The sequence below is a fragment of the Parasteatoda tepidariorum genome, chromosome 9, assembly GCF_982258835.1.
Source record: "Parasteatoda tepidariorum strain Cologne lab strain chromosome 9, Ptep-v5.0, whole genome shotgun sequence".
NCBI lineage: Eukaryota > Metazoa > Arthropoda > Arachnida > Araneae > Theridiidae > Parasteatoda > Parasteatoda tepidariorum.
The window spans coordinates 25,568,916-25,585,733 of NC_141763.1; the positions used below are offsets into that span (position 1 = coordinate 25,568,916).

General features: G+C 27.4%; 1 protein-coding gene across 13 annotated transcripts in view; it reads left to right on the forward strand.

Moving 5' to 3' along the window:
• The first annotated feature begins 1,893 nt into the window (after positions 1 to 1,893).
• LOC107440114 (uncharacterized) overlaps positions 1,894 to 16,818 on the forward strand; it is a 97,715-nt gene continuing 82,790 nt past the window's right edge. For all 13 annotated transcript variants that reach the window (XR_015429069.1, XM_087151093.1, XM_087151097.1 and 10 more), the window contains exon 1: positions 1,894 to 1,930. Coding sequence is in view for 12 of the 13 variants with exons in the window: in XM_087151093.1 (XP_087007219.1) it covers positions 1,919 to 1,930 (12 nt within the window). In the remaining variant the exon portion in view is untranslated. The remainder of the gene's footprint in view (positions 1,931 to 16,818) is intronic.

Here is a 16,818-nt window from a genome sequence, read left to right on the forward strand (position 1 = left end):
TACCACTTTCGATTTAGTTTATTATTTTGGGGTCAGATTTAAATCACCAAAATCAAGTTTTCGCAATTAATAAATAATTCTTGCTACCACTTTTTATTTATTTCATTAACAAGGGGATGGATTTACGTATCCAAATAAATTAAATTTGCGAAATAAAAAACTTTTAAAATCTTACTACCACTTTTCATTTATATTTTGGGTTACATTTACATCACTGTACGAAATTGCAAGCTTGCGCAGTGAATTTCTTAAAGACAAGCACGATTCCAGAGTGATGCTTTATGTAAATCTGTTTCTACCAATGCCGAAAATTATACCCGTCCCGTTCCTAATTGCTAAAATTTTATGAATTTGGTTTAAGGGATTATTTTTGCTCAATAAAAACTCAATAAAAAAATTTATATGTTCCTACAGAAAAAAAAGTTTTTTTTTTCCAATCAAAATATGCATATTTTGCCACAGTTACCGTTAACAGATATACATATTTTAAGAGATTTAGAGATATTACCAAAATACTCTACTGAGTAGCTGTGGCACAGAGGACAGAGCGTTCGCTTCGTATCGACTACAGTGCTTACGTAAAATATCCTCAGTGGTATATAGGTTAAAATATCCTTGCGGTCGCGCTAACCGTGGAAAGTTTTCTTGGTTTTCCTCTCCATGTAACGCAAATGTGGGATAGTTGCAACAAAAAATCTTCCACCAAGGCTAGTTTTTCGCAATGCTTGATTCAGGAGTTTCCTTGTCCTCTGGATTGGATTCAAAATTACAAGGCTACGGAGTTGAGCATTGATAGTTATAAACACACAAATAGATCGGCTGTTCAACATCGGTTATTCAAAAAAAATGAAGAAAAAAATGTAGTTGTTTTTAAACATAAGCAGCAAACTTTTCTCTAATTCTGTTAACTTTTTTCTTCTCTACCATTGGAAAGCATTTTACTCAAAAAGTGTAAATTATGGCACGATTTAACTTGATTTTTTTATGCATAATTTTAAATATTTCATAAAAAAATTTTGTTTCTAAAATCAAATTTTTGCAACCACTTCAGACACATAAGAAAAATGGCGCGAGAGATTTTAACTCATAATATTAGTTGATAATAGTAATAACATGATAAAAGTTAAAATTTAAAAATAAAGTTGTAAAAAACAAATATAATTATAATAGTTTGCAACTAAATAAATTTTTAATGTAAAATTTTTATCCATGTATTTATTTGAATGCAAAATTGGTATTATTGCATTCAGAGGAATTTTTAAAGGCTACAAATATTGTTCTTTTAAAACTTGGCTAACTTTCACACGGTTTGCGGTTGTATTGTAACATAAGAGCATTATTGGGTATTCATATTTTTTCAGAAAATTATCACCATTGCCATTTTTTCTGATAAAGTAACTTTAATTTTGAAAAACTTGAATAGCTTTTCAATTTGTTTGAATATTTATCTATTGCTCCAGAGAACTATTTAGAATACTGTTGTTTAGAATAAAATATTTTCAGACAATTAAATTTAATAATTATCGTTCAGTTGATTCGAACTAGTTTGTTATTACAATATGCCAATAAAAAAGAAAAAGAAGAAAAATACTCATGTAAATAATTCACCATATACGGGCATTGAAAAAATGTAACTCATTTTATAAACAATAACAAAATTAAATTACGTATAGTTTATCTGGTTTGTATACATTTCTACGCCAAACTAAAAACGTTCCACGGATTCCAGCTCATATTTCTAACCATATGTTTAAGGAAGCCCACGCGCGGGCAATAGATTTGCATTTATTTTTTATCGTCTGCGAGAGGATCTGAATCACGTGGTCTCACGGGACCAATAAGCGTAGGTGTTGCAGTGCAACATGTTGATCCTCATCCTGCTTCTCTTCTACTGCAGTTTACTCTGAAGTGCTCGAAGATGAAGATTACGGTGAGTGACTAATCAAAACAGCTGATTCTTAATTCTTAGTTTCTGTTTCATAAACTCTATTTTGTTGAAAATGAATTATTGTTATTAGAAATATTATTGTTTTCTTCAAGCGTTATATCAACTTGTATACACAATCTGTTGAATTTTCACTAGGATATCTAAAACAGATTTTAAATATTTAGATGCATTTTTAAGTCTCATAACGTCTCTCTTTTTTACTATAATAATAAACGTTTTCTGAATTTTTAACTGAATATTTTTTTGAAATTTATAATGACATTTTAAACGATTTATTTATTTATCATTATTTTTTTTTTTTTTTTTTTGTACATTTTGATTTTAGAAACGAAATTTTTAATAAATACGAATGGAAGATAAATTGAATTTGAAAAGAAAATAATATTGAGAAAAAAAAATTGAGAAAATGTTAATTAAAATACATAATAAATCACATCTTATAAAAAATAATGTATACTACATTAATTTTTTAAAAATTATTGAAATATTCGATCTTGAATAAGGTATATAGAACTAATATTGTTTGAAATGTTTCAAAAATATCTATTTAAACGTAAAATAAAAATTTTGAGAATGTTTTTTTTAAAAAGTGACCCAAAATGCGTTACAAATGCATAATTTCATGCAATATTTATACAATACATTATTTTAAAACATAATTAAGAAGTTGTGTTAATCATGTATCTTTAATAAATATGTAAAAAATAAATTGTTTTAAAAATATACTTTTATCGTAAGCAAATTTAAAGTGATACCTAAATAATAATAAAAAAACATTCATTGACATTAAAAGTAAACAAACTACCTTTTTTTTTTAACTATTAACTTTATTTACACCAATCTAATATAATAATTCATACAATTGCAAATTTCTTATTTCTTTTTATTTGCAAAATTGTTATTGGAAATTTAATTTGATTTTTGAGAAAATCAAATTTTGTCTGTAAATACTGCTGAAATTCTTGTGCACGATTTCTTTTTATAGAGATTTCTTTTTATATAGAGTTTCTTTTTATAGAGATTTCTTTTTATAGTTTTTAAAAAGGTGCTAAATTTATGGTTCATCTTAAAATGTGCTTTAAATGTACTTTTAATATATATATTCTTCGATTGTATTCGTAATTCAAGGCAAGTAGTCACCATTCTAAAGCATGTTACGATTAAGCTGCGTAATTGTTCTGCTTTGTTTTTATCAGATAATTAAAAAGATAAAATTTACCCTGAAATAGTATGCGTCGAAAACAAATACGTAACAACAGGTTGATTTTCTATTCATATAATTTATCTTGTTCTTTTTATCAATTTTACGAATACCTAAAAAAAAAAAACCTCTTAAGAATTTTGATAACATCTCTGCACTGTAATATGTAGCGAATTGATTTTACTTTTTAGCCATTCCAGATTACTATTGCGAAAACTAAAAATTTTGAATGCTGTAAAAAGTACATTTATGTTTTAAGTAAATTGATATTTTCTGTTGAGTTGACTGCCTCTTAAGTTTTAAAATATTAAAATTCAGTGCTTTTACTCGTCTGAAAAAGAGAAAGAACTGGTGGTGAATATCAATTTCATTTTTTGCACTTTTTTCCAAGAAGAAGCAAAGTATTCGTTATCCCAAATTCTTCTTTTTTTAAATATTTATATTTACTTGAAATCTACTTCTTTAACCCTTTCGCGCCGACTGTCACAAGTATGTGCTAGCATGAAACCGTATCAATCAAGGTAAAAAGATAAAACTGGTAATCAAAGTAATTCTTTACCAGTTTATTTGTGGGCGGATTTATAATTGTTTGATTTATTTAATTCACCATTACTTTGTTCAAAATAAAACTATTTAGTTACACTTTGAATTAACATTGATTATATATATGATTAAACTAACAATAATTAAAGTAAAAGCAAAGTAAGTCTGTCAAGTTAGCAACGACAACATTTAAGTTACCGTTTTTTATTTAATTACAACTTGATTCTGATTTTGTACGAATGCTTTTCTGAATCACCCGTCCCCAAGGGGTTAAGCATGCTTGCCGACTTATCCCACTTTTGGCGGGAGATTTTGTAATTTTATTCTAAGCTATTTAATAAATTTGATTAACAACCTTTTAAACCACCACTAAGGATAACCATTTTAAACAAATATATAAGACCAGATACTTAATTATAACGGAAAAACAGTAAGTGCTGGCAAAAATATATAAGCTTATAAAAAATTGCTGTTTCGGTACCACGTTAAAAATTGTGGAAGCCTAGGATTTCGGGTTGGCATATACGCTATAACTACAAAGATGCCTACTACTTTGGATTCTTTAAAATATTTAAACAAATCAGTAGAGTACTACAAACTAAAATTTGCTTACAATCTGTTTAAACTGCGAAGTTTGAAATGGACACAGTTAAAGTGGCATTTTAGATAACTCTTTGAATTATTTAGAAATGGTGGTGAGTAAAAATCCTATGAATCGAATTAACTAACCAAGAATCATACATTAAAACACTACCACTAGAAAATGTTTATCCTCAGTCCGGAGCAAGTTGGTATCTCTGCAAAGGATGTTTTATTTCTACACAAAATAAGCAAGAACTGAAATAATCACAATCTTCTTCAGTTTTTGAGAAAAGTTACACCCCCAGAGGCTACATACCCTCCAACTTTTCAGCTTTCTGAGAATTATGTTTTCAGTAGTAGTGCACTTGAACCAAAATTTTTAAAGCAAATAGATTTATGAAACGTTTGTTTCAACTTACGAACGTTACAAATTATCATTCTAACCATTGTTATACTGTTATATTTATTTATTTATTTATTTATTTTTTATTAAAAACAGATTTTAAGCCATAAACTTTACATCCATTTTAAGGTGTATATAAACATAGTTCATTTTCCACAAGATAATATACTAAAATAATCTGTAAGAAAGACAATATACTAAGATATTAAAAAAAGAATATGCTAAAATGTTAAAGAATATGCTAATGAACTGTTGTACTACATCACGAAGGAGCATGTGTTTTATCATATCAATTTTGATAATGGTGTCACGATATATGCAGATGACATTCTTAATTTATCATAATTCTGTACCATTGCCGTTATTTTTCATTCTATTATTGATTAAAAAAACCTATTTACATGCATATTAAATGTTGAGAATTAATTAAATGAATGATAAATAATTTGTGAAGAGGGTGTTAATTTATTTTTAGGAAAGCATGTATAAAAAGATTTTGTTCGAGAGACATATATGTGTTAATTACAGCAACATTTATTTATTTTATTAAATAATTAAAAATTTTAAAAGGTTTAAATTTAAGAATTGAACGTCACATTGTGGTCGAATTTCTTTTAATTATTTGTTAAAATTCTCAATGGAACTTTTTGTTCGTAAGTACCATCATAAATATTATCAAGAAATTAACTTTGTACTAAAATTATCATGGTTACGGGTATTGATCGAAAGTTGTTTGAAAATTTCTTTTTATTATTAACCGAAAAAAATATTTCAGAAAAATTTGCTATTTTTAATCTTTTTGACTGATTTTACATCATTTGTGCTTGAAAATATACATGGATCAAACAAAAAATAGCTATCAAGATGATGTGAATATTGTTTCAGTATTAGCTTTAGTAAAAAAATAAATGAATAATGAAATCGAATAAATAAATGAAATAAGTAATAAAATAAATAAATAATATAATAAATAATAATGATGCTTATTTAATTTTAGTAACTTAGTTAGATTGAAACTTAGCACAATAATAACAATAATTTCTTATGATTTTTTTTTTTTGGAAAATTTTTGTTGCTCTATGTCTTGATAAAATACAAAAGTTAAATTTGAAATGTACTAATCTTAGATTTAGTTATTTTCCTTTCTTTTAATTCTAAGCTTCAAAATATAAAAATTGGAATTTATAACATTTAAAAAATCTAGTTGCAATAATTATTATTAATAGTAATAATTTTAATAATAATATTGTTATTAATAATATAATAATAATAATGTTTAAAAACATTGTCAATTTTATAAATTTATAAAAAAAGTAAAATTTTGGTTTATTTTTTAATTTTACAAAAAATTTAACTTCATAAAACGTGTTTTTTTTTTTTTTGGAAATGTTTTTAAAGATGATGATTGTAAAGTGTCTTAACAATAGCAGCTAAAACAACTCTGAACAATAAAGATTAATACAATATAATTTAACTGTCAAACATTGTAACATTTTAAATACCAAAATTAGTAATTATTCCCTACATTTAATCAAATTGTATTACCATTGTTCATTTGCCATTATTTTTTTAAAAAAAGGTAGTTTTATACAAAGTTCGTTTGCAGTGAAAAAAACTAAAAGATTTCCTCAATTTTCTCAGAAAGAAACTGAAAATTTCATGCTATTTATCTTTTTATTTGGAATTATGCATTTAATTTTACAATTTTTAAGATCTACCTATATTTACTGCGAGATACATAAGTGTTTTAGTAGTTTCAAACATAATAATATTTAATTTTTATTCTTAATATTGCTACAACTTTTTAATTTTTACCAGGTGTTAACGAACCCAAACTTTTACTAAAACAATAATAGTGAGGCATTGTTTAATTTTCGCTATTCTTTTAGTGATTAATTATTCTAAGAACCTTTAGTTTATCTATAGTTATATTGTTATTATATTACTATTATTGTTTTATTATTGTATATTACACAATGTATAATAATCTAAAATTACATGAATTATGTGAATTTTTTAATTTATTCACTGTGTAATGAACTTTGTAGATCGGAAAATAATGCGAAGTATTAGGATTCATAGTAATTAGGGCTGTAAGTACGTCGATAAAGAATAAAAATTGATTGCAAAACGATTTTATTTATGGCAGGTTTTCGTGAAAAGTAGACTAAAGTCTTACTATTCTTGCTTAACTATTCATCACTATTTACTTAACATTGGGGTAAAAAAAAACCAGTTCTATATGTATGTTATAATATTGAAAAAAATCTATGTAGTCAAGGATATTTTAATCTTCCCAAATCGAAGCTATAATGAAATGACTTTCTTACTAGTTTTGCTCTTTTCTGTCTTGATATATAGTAGATTTCAGCCTTTGTTGGTGTTAAAAAACTACTGAATGTATAGCTACTATTTCAGATGTGGGAAAAACATCTAAAAGAAATATAATAAATTAGTCGGAAATTTTCTGAAAATTTTAAAATTAAAATTAATACGAAAATCCTTTGGATAAACGAAAAACGATTTATCCAAAATAGTTTTCTAAATTAAAACTTTTCGTATGGTTGTCAAATACGACAGCGGAATTTTTTGGGTTTATTTGACATTTACCTCACCGGCTGGTAAAACTAAATATACAGTTTCCTATTTACTTGATTAGATGTTCTTTATTCCAGTTTGCATTATGCCAATAAATCGCTTTCATTAGCCTTATTCTTATCTTACCTAGGCATAATTACGCTAGATCTATAAATAATTTACTTTCAATAATGTTTCAGGTCAGCAGCGAAATTATTTTAACCTATTAAGCACCATGTTCCCATTTAAGAATTATGTCCTTTTTTTTCAGAAAGATTAAGTAATTTAATTACATCATTCTTAGCATTTATTTTACGAAATTAAGACTTCCATCTGCACCTTAATATTATAATGTTAATATAAATGTCTCAGCGAAATAAATATATTTTAATGCTCAAAACAAATGCTGAAATATTGTACCACTTTTATTTTACAAAGACAGATTTCTTGTAATAACAAATTGCTGAAGTTTTATTCTGCAGGTAATGAGTTATTCCAGTATATTTGTTTTTGTTCATTATAAGCCTTTCTTCAATCGGTAAAAATACTTATAAATGTTAGATTAGCAGATCAACTCTACCACTTTTCTTGAAAAAATAAAAAAAAAATATTTTAAAATTTCTAACATATTTTCAATATATTTGTGGACAACCACTTTATTCCTGGATTATATGTATATATATGTAGTTAGAAAAATAATTAAAAAAATTGGTGTAAATACGTAAGTTCTCATCAGGACGCATTCCTTTACGACAGCGAAAGATACTTTTCAAAATAAGGGGAAAAAATATATATTTACTTACAGAAACATGATTTTGTCTTCATTTCTTATAAAAACTCAGAAAATATATAGTAAGGGCAGTCATATAAGAGCACTCTATATATCTCAATGCAGGGTTGAAAGTTTATCGATTTAAAAAAAAAGCTGCAATATTTCACTTTTAGTTTTTAATCAATAATTTAATACATTAAAGTGTATATACCAAGGTTATTTTTAAGAATTAGAAATTGTTCATTGTTAGTCTTAAACATTTCAACCGTGCAAACGCTGTTGATCCATTTATGCTTAAGTTTAAAATATATTCCGTAAATGAAAAACTCCAATTTGAAAAAAAAATGAATAGTTAAAATGGTAGTACAAAATTGTTTATACCAAGTGGGTATTTTCTTCTGTTACCTGCCACTTTAGCTTCAAAAAAAGCAATGTTCTTTGACTTCAAGTCCAACTATAGATATTTATGCTATAAATATTTTCTGATCTTGTCCTTACAAAATAAACCCGGTAAATTAAACACTAAAATGAAACGAAATCCAATAAAAGAAAAAGTTCTACCACTTTTTCAATTTATAAAAAATTAACGCTTCTCATAAATGAATTTTAATATCGCCATTTAATCTCAGTTGAATTCATATCTATAGTTATTAAAGCGATGAGGTACTTTCTTAATTAATTGCAATGGATAATAAGTTGAAAAAGATAATTTATTTAATAAAGCAGTTTTTGTACTCAATGAAAAATCGTGATATAATTATTTAACTGTCATCAACTTATTCTTAAATAGATTATTGAAAGTCGTGCTACTGTATCACGATCTGATTACAAACATTGATTTCTTTAAATAATTTTTATATTACATACTTTCACTTTTCGTGAAAATGGCAGGTGAAGGAAATAAGGTTAACCAGGAACTGTTTTTGTATTGGAAATTATAAACAAGATTTTCAAAATGTAAATCAATTTCTAATATAAATCATTTTAACGCCTAAAAAACAAAATTTTTTTCCATTAACAATGAGAATTTAACTCTAAATAAAATTTCTTGCAATAATGATGATCGCTTCGGGCATTCTCATTGAACTGAAAATTCACATGGTATAATTGTTACGAAAAATGCCATTAAATATTTTACAATTATTGAACCAAAAATATACCTTATCACTTACTATAAAATCATTATATACTTTTTGTATAGATTTTATTGTCTTGTAACTAAATAACTTTTAATTTAAAATTTTAAATACTAAAAATTTTAAATGTGTACAAGTTCGTAAAGAAATTCCTTAGTATCAAAGCATGCCGTAATAGATAAAGGTGTTAAATAATTCTATAGGAAATGATATACCGTTATGTGAAAAGCGCTTCTATTTTGTAGTAACCTTGGTTCAAAACTCAATTGATTAATCCATGCGTGAAACCACGCATGGTTCTCCTAGATGTCTTGGATGCGTGCCAGCAGAAGACTTTTCAAGAGAGTAGTAAAAAAATCAAACTTTATTAAACTTTACTTTGAAACAATTTATTCTGTTTTGTAAATAATTGAAAAGCAATAATTTATTTAAATAAATAAATCGTTCGTTCGTTCGCTGTAGCATAACTGGGCGTCTGAGGCCTTACGGCCCTTTTCCTATTCATCCTGAAATTAGACTAAGAAACATACATTACGAAATTAAAGTTTTGGGGCGCAAAATGGAGTTAAATAATAAATCAGAGATGCCAACTTCCTCCGCTTTGTAAAAAAGTACTTTTTAGTGGTAACGAAATTTAAATTTTTTTTTTAGCTAAGTATGTTTCATTTTAAATACTTTTACCGCTATTACTTATCAAACATTTGAAGTATCATATGAAATTCAACTTTATTGCACTTATTTCGTAAAACATTTTACGAAATGTGAGGTAGTTGGCAGATCTATATACATATATCCACTTTGAATTATAAATTCGTTGCCTCTTCAGTTTAACACTTTCACGCTGGGAAAAGTGAAAATACTAGTACGGGAAAAGAGAAAATACTGGTAGAAGAACTATTTCAATATTATGTAATATTCGTGAGGAGTTAATCTATTCTCAACAATAACAATTCACTGTAAGGAAAAGTATCATTGCGAAGAAGTAATTCAATATAAAAATTGCATCCGTTAAAAACAATTGGTGGTTATGGATTTTTATTATTCTCGGGAAAAAAACTAAAAAATAAAATTTATTGTTACCAGTTTTTACTCCGGTGCGCTGCCAAGATGAGACAATCTAGCGTGACCCACCGGTGGGTCACCCCGGCGTGAACGTGTTAATCTGGCAAAAGGCGTGTTAATCCCCAGAAAAAAAGGGCATGTTTGCTTAACAGTTATTAATATTACACTTAATCCTATTCAGCAGCTTTGTTCTATTGTACTTATCATAAGAAATTTTATTTTATTTCAGTTAATCGACGAAACACACAGATAAATTTATAGGTAGACATAACAAAATAAAAGCTTCAATTAAATATTTCTGCATTTGTTGCTGCGTTCAATTTCATAATTATGTGATCAGGCAAGGAAATAAATGTGAGAATCTGCAATTAACGCGCTTGCTGAGAAAAAGTCTCCTAGCTAAATTATTCACCACAGGTCGCTTGGATGATTGAGAAATTTTACCAACTCCCGTTGATAAAAGTCTTTTAATTCTTCATTAACAAGCTCTGCATGAAATATACCATGGTTTCAGTCTGCTGTTGACCACCCACGAATTGAGATGCAGACACAATAATATGGTGATTAAAATCAGCCCAATTCGAGTAAGACAGCAGATGCTTACAAATGATCATTTAAAACGGTTAAAGAACCTTTTTTACGCTTAAAAGTTGCTTATAAGCAAACCACGTTTAAATGTAACGTTTCAATCCTATCTGTCCTACACATAACTGCAAAAATAGCTATCAACATATGCACTTTAAGAGGAGTTGAGTGACGTACAATTACATTGATAATCTTGATTAACCCCTTAATGGGCCATTTATTTCTAGTAAATGTAAATTAAAGTATTTTTGGAATTGAAATTGTTTTAAGAATAGTAGTTGATGTAAGGAAAAAAAAACTCATTTAGTTTACAAAAATGCCACTTTTTTGGTGGTAAATATATTTAACACGAACTTTTAGGAACTTATTGACTTTTATTTTTCTTTATTTATAAAATAAATTTTATAAATGCTACAAACTTCAAAAGGAATTATGTATTTTATAACTTTTATACATTTTTTTAAACTAACAAATGTTTACCAATTTTATTCAAACGCACTTTAAGAAAGCTGAAGTTATTAACAAATGGAAACCTAAATTAAAAGTGGTGGCAAGTATATTTCCCACGGCCTTCAAAAGGGTTAAAACATTGATAATCACATCGAAATATTGCAATATATATAATATGGCAGTCGAAATTATTATACTCACAATTTATTAATTGAATCATTCATTTTGCTATCACAACTAAAAGAATAAAAAAGTTGCAGCTATTTTGTGATGAGTGCAGAAGGTACTTTCACGTTTTAATAATTTATTAATGGCAATGCCAATTTTATTTTAAAATGAAACATCTTATTTACATTTAAGGTAATTTTACTTACTCGGTTCCTTTTTTTGCCTAATTCTTCTTTGCTTTTTTCCTTCCTAAAAATGATAAAAGTGATTGAAACTTTATTTTTTTCTTTAATTTTTCTTAATTTAATTTTTCATTCTTAAGTACCCACATGATCTACGAAAATCTTTCTTGCATTCCTTTTTAATGATAAACTGAAACAAATATGTTAGAAAGTGTTGCTAATTTTAATCTCTTTTAATAGAGTTTTGCTTTCTATTAAACATCACTTACAAGTACTTTTTAAGAGCTCGTATCATCCCTGCTTAACATAAAATGGTTTAACCCTTTGACGCAGAATTTATAATAAACATGTTTTTCATAATTTTCTCATCATTAATTTAGATTGAAATAAGTAAAAAATATTATATTTAGCTGTTTTAATAATCCATGATTATGGTAATACAGCATGAAACACCGGTGTCTTTTTACGTGTTAAAGGTAAAATCTTCTAAACACAACTCACTTTCAGGCAATAATTCTTTTTACACTTACTTTACACTTATTTGCAGTTATTTAGATCTAAGAGAAACAGTTATTCATCATTTAAATTTCTTCAAGTTGCAAAATCAATCACTGATACATTTTTGAATATGAATGAAAAAAATATTTCGAACTACTTTCTTTTTGGATTTTATATTTTAATACAAATATAATTCCGATAATCTAACCGATTTTTCAGTAACTAATAAAAGGTTTTGTATCATTAAGGTTAGTCTGTATGGCATATATCTATAATGCTAAAACTGACCTTTTTCGGTGTACCTTTTCTCAGCATCTAAACAAGGTATTGCTTCAGTTTTTTTGCACAGAATATTTAACATATGCATGTTTACACTGTGATAAATGTTAATGCATATTTTTGGCAGATTTTATTAAAAAATATAAATTGAGAACTTTGAATTTTTTTAAAAAAAATATTTATTTTTGAGAGAAAATCTTTCATAACTCAAAAATTATTGCTGTTAAAGCTAAAACACTATCACAACACACAACTGGCATAATCTCAAATATCCCCAAAACATTTCAAAGCGATATCATAAGTAGTTTCTTAGAAAAGGTACATCGAAGAAAAATGTCAGTTTTAGCATTATTGGTATATGCCTTGTCGACTGCCTTTAAAAAAATACCAAAATATATTTTTGCTTGTAATTAGAGAGTCAGAAAAAAAAATAAGTGTGTGGAGTCCCTCCGCGCGGAAGAAGTTAAACTTCGCAACCTGCGACGTTAATTGTAGAAGAATCAGCAGTCGTAGAAGGATCACTAGTTCTATTCAACGACTCTTTTTCCTGCTCCGCTCGCTTCCGTGCTCTGTAATCACGGTAATATTGTGCATTTTTCCCTCGTCGACCTCTTGAACCAGTGGAAGCGCTTGTGGTTGCCTCATCGTCTCGCCCTGGAAAATGTATTTGTATTAATAATGTATGTGAATGCGTCATAATGTAATTTCGAAAGAGAAAACCTAACAATCAATTGATATTCACAAGAGACGTACCTTGACATAACCTTAAATCCGTCGCATTGTCCGTGGGATTGTTTTCACTCATTTTTTAAAATTGTTATCCACTAAATTTGAAAATAAAAAATACTACCCTATTAAACTATATGTGTATCAAAACAAACTCAAAAAATATTTATAGAAAAACAATACTTTTATGACTTTTATTATTTTTATGCTAGTGAGAACCAAAACAATATGGAAATGAATGAGGGAAAACTGGATCCTACCACGTGATTTCCCGGCCAATAAAAATGTGGCGTTATACGTTTAACGCAACCTTGTTGGAAGTCGCATAAGAAGTTATAACTTCAATATAAGGAATATAAAAGAGACTTGTTATATAAAGAGACACCGGCGTCCCATCTGCTGCGTCAAAAAGTTAAATAGTCTATAAAATACGTACTCATTTTTTAAGCACATCATCAATTGGAATTGAATTCTATATTTTCTACTATTTCAAGGTTGCTTTTCTAACCCCGCCCATATTTACGCCATCCTAATTGCAGCAGCGGCTCCTTGTTACATTTAACGGCTCATGTTTTTTTTATGAGTGTTTGTCTTTGTGGCTAATCGTCGTTCCCTCTTTATTACTTCCCATTCAGTAAAGGTATTCATAAAACGCCAAAAGGTCGACCTATTCTTTCCTTTTTTTCAAGGTACTTTTGGTTTTGTTATTGAGTTCGACTTATGTCAAAATTATGCTGCCAGCAGTCGTTATATCTTTGTAACTTATTACAATTTACACACAAATGTTTTTTCCCTTCGATTGTTTGGGCATTCAGAAATATTGAATATATTAATACAAAGATAACCGTCAGGTTTTCAATTGGAGTTTCAGCATAAAATCCAATGGAAGTTTTGAAATTGTTTCTAACATTTTATTATGTGATGTAATATAAGTTTTATATTGGAATGATTTTGTTACATAACTGGCCGTGGTTGTTTCACGTAGTGAGTAAAAGATTACGTACGAGATTGATTATAAATAAATAAGTAAGCAATATACTTATTGAAATATTTTTTTAATTTTATAGTTCAGATTTTAGTTCAATAGTCCAGTTTCATAGTTCAGATTATAGTTATTTAATATTATAGCTCAGATTAACCAATAGTATAAAGTTTCAAATACTGAAAATTGTTTTTCGAAATATCAGGATTTTAAGGTAAGATTACTTCTCCACTGAGTAATCCTGTGATAATTTATTTGAAATTTGATATTTTAAAAAAAACATAATGAATTGGTCAATGAACAATGAATTGGTAAAATAGTTTGTCAACGGTAAGAACTCCCTAAACAATGATCCCTCGCCCATACTTGAAATAGTTATACTTAGTTACCGCCACAGGTCTAGACAAATGGCTAGGGGAGCTCTTACTTTAGACAAACTATATAGGCAGTTGGTTTGTTCGGTAAGAGTAGTTGAGGATTAATAGACCCATCCACCTACACGTGATGAAATGTACGTAAAATTAAGTTTTCTAATGAATTATTTTCCATCGATTTTCTTCCTTTTGGAGTATTTCTGGAATAGTTTCTGCTTTTTCATTTCTGGAATAGATGTTTTCAAATGCTGTTTCTTTGAAATGAAATACTTTACAAAATATTTGATAATAACATCGTGATGGATTTAAAGTAATTGTACAAAATTACTACTTTCAAGGTGCACTACACGCTAATCTGTGCATCGGCTAAACACTTAAAATACAGAAACAAACGCAAAATCACTATCAACTAAGCATCGTACACTTTCTAAAAAGTTTGAATAAATATTATAAAGAATTTCTTCTACTTTTAATGGTTACTTATTAACTGCTGTTACAGAGCTGTCGACTTGAAATTTTTTGGCTTTTCGCAATGTTTAAAAGTGGCAGTGAGTTAACAATTAGATAAATATATTTTAAAACTTCGCCTGTACCTAAAAATATTACAAATGGTTTGTTCTTTTATCTCCCTGCTTCAAACATCATTGTTGTAAAAATCTTTTTAAACTAATTCTCAAAATATAAAATTCCATACTACTATAAATAAACCACAAAATCTCATCAAATTTGCTGTCATAAACAAATATTCTTCCATTTAAAAAAATATGAATAAAACAATCATTTATATCTAGTTATTAAAATGAGCTAGCAATAAAATCATTATTTATTTAGCAAAAACCACATAATTAAGTTTAAGCTATGTTTAATCCATACAGCATGTTATTAATTAAAACATCAGAATACCCACGTGTTGCCACCCACAGTCAGTTCAATGATCGTTTGTTTGCACCTTTAAGATCATCTGACATTCGAATTCGTTTTTCTTTCACAGAAAAGCGAGTAGGCAGTTAGATACCTTTTAAGGAAATGGAAAACACCGTTGGGACTTAACCTACTTTACTCGAACAGGTCACCCAGTGTGGGCAAATTTCAAACAATTACTAAAAAAGAATCGTTTCTAATCCTGATGATTGTTTTTTTTTTCTCGCTTTCTTTGTAATTAGTTTCTGCGATTGGCAACGTATTGAAATGTTTTCTTTTCAATGAATGCGTTAACTTGTAATTGAGGAAAATAGGTTGAATTAATGACTTCTTTAATTATTCAAAACGGGACAATTTACATGTAATCTTCCACTAAAAACTCAGCTACAAGCTTGTATCATTATGCAAATTTTCTGAAATAAAATAAAATCATTTCATTTCCTTTTGTGGTAGAGCTTTGAATCTGACAGAATATATCTACAACATTAGTTTAAATAAAGTAATTTCGACGATAATTGAAATAATTGCTTTAGCCATTTTCTTATAACTAGGAATACAAAGTTACTTAAAAATAATTGTCTATGAATTATTAACAACAAACTTTGATTTTTTTGGCATGAGTTGAATTTTTGAAATCCAATTCAAATGTAAAACGCATAGTTGCCAACTTGTATGGTTGTTTTGAAAAAATTTATGAGTAGTAGTAATAATAATATGCTGTAGAAATAATTTTATAAAAATTAAGCTACTACGCTAACACTTAAAAGTGTTATAGCCTAACTATTAGATGTTATATGTTGTTAGCTACGTGTTCTTTTTTGAACTTTCTACCATTAACAGAGCTGCCAATTTGCTCCGGAAAACGGATAAATATTTTCGAGTGATAGTTTTTTAATGTATGATTCTTGGTTTAGTAAATTCGATTTATCGGCGTTTAACTCACCTTTACTTCTTAAAGATTTCAAAGGCTTATGTGATATGCCATTTTGTTACAATTAAGCCGGGTTTATTCTTTAAAAAAGCTTGAAATAATGTTGATCTTGCAGTTACTTCTTAGATATAGTTACTTCTAAAGAAATACATGTATCAGAGAAGCTAAGAGTGTTCAAAATTTCATAAATGAATCATTTTTTGCCACGGATTTTTCTGTTTAATTCCATACTTAACATTGATAAGGTTTTAGAACCCATATAAGTTTGTTATCCGCTGTAATGTTTTAATTTTCTTATTTCTTGTGCTTATAAGGTTTCATTTTGCAAATGAAACAAAAAATTGATCATAAGATCAAATTTAGTTTCATTCTTTTTCCTTCTTTTCATTTTAAATTGAATATAAATTTTAAATTCTGATTTTACCATTCTTTCGAACATGTAATTTGTTAAGAAATAAAGGTATAAAATACTTAATATTTGTCATATAATAAAGTTAC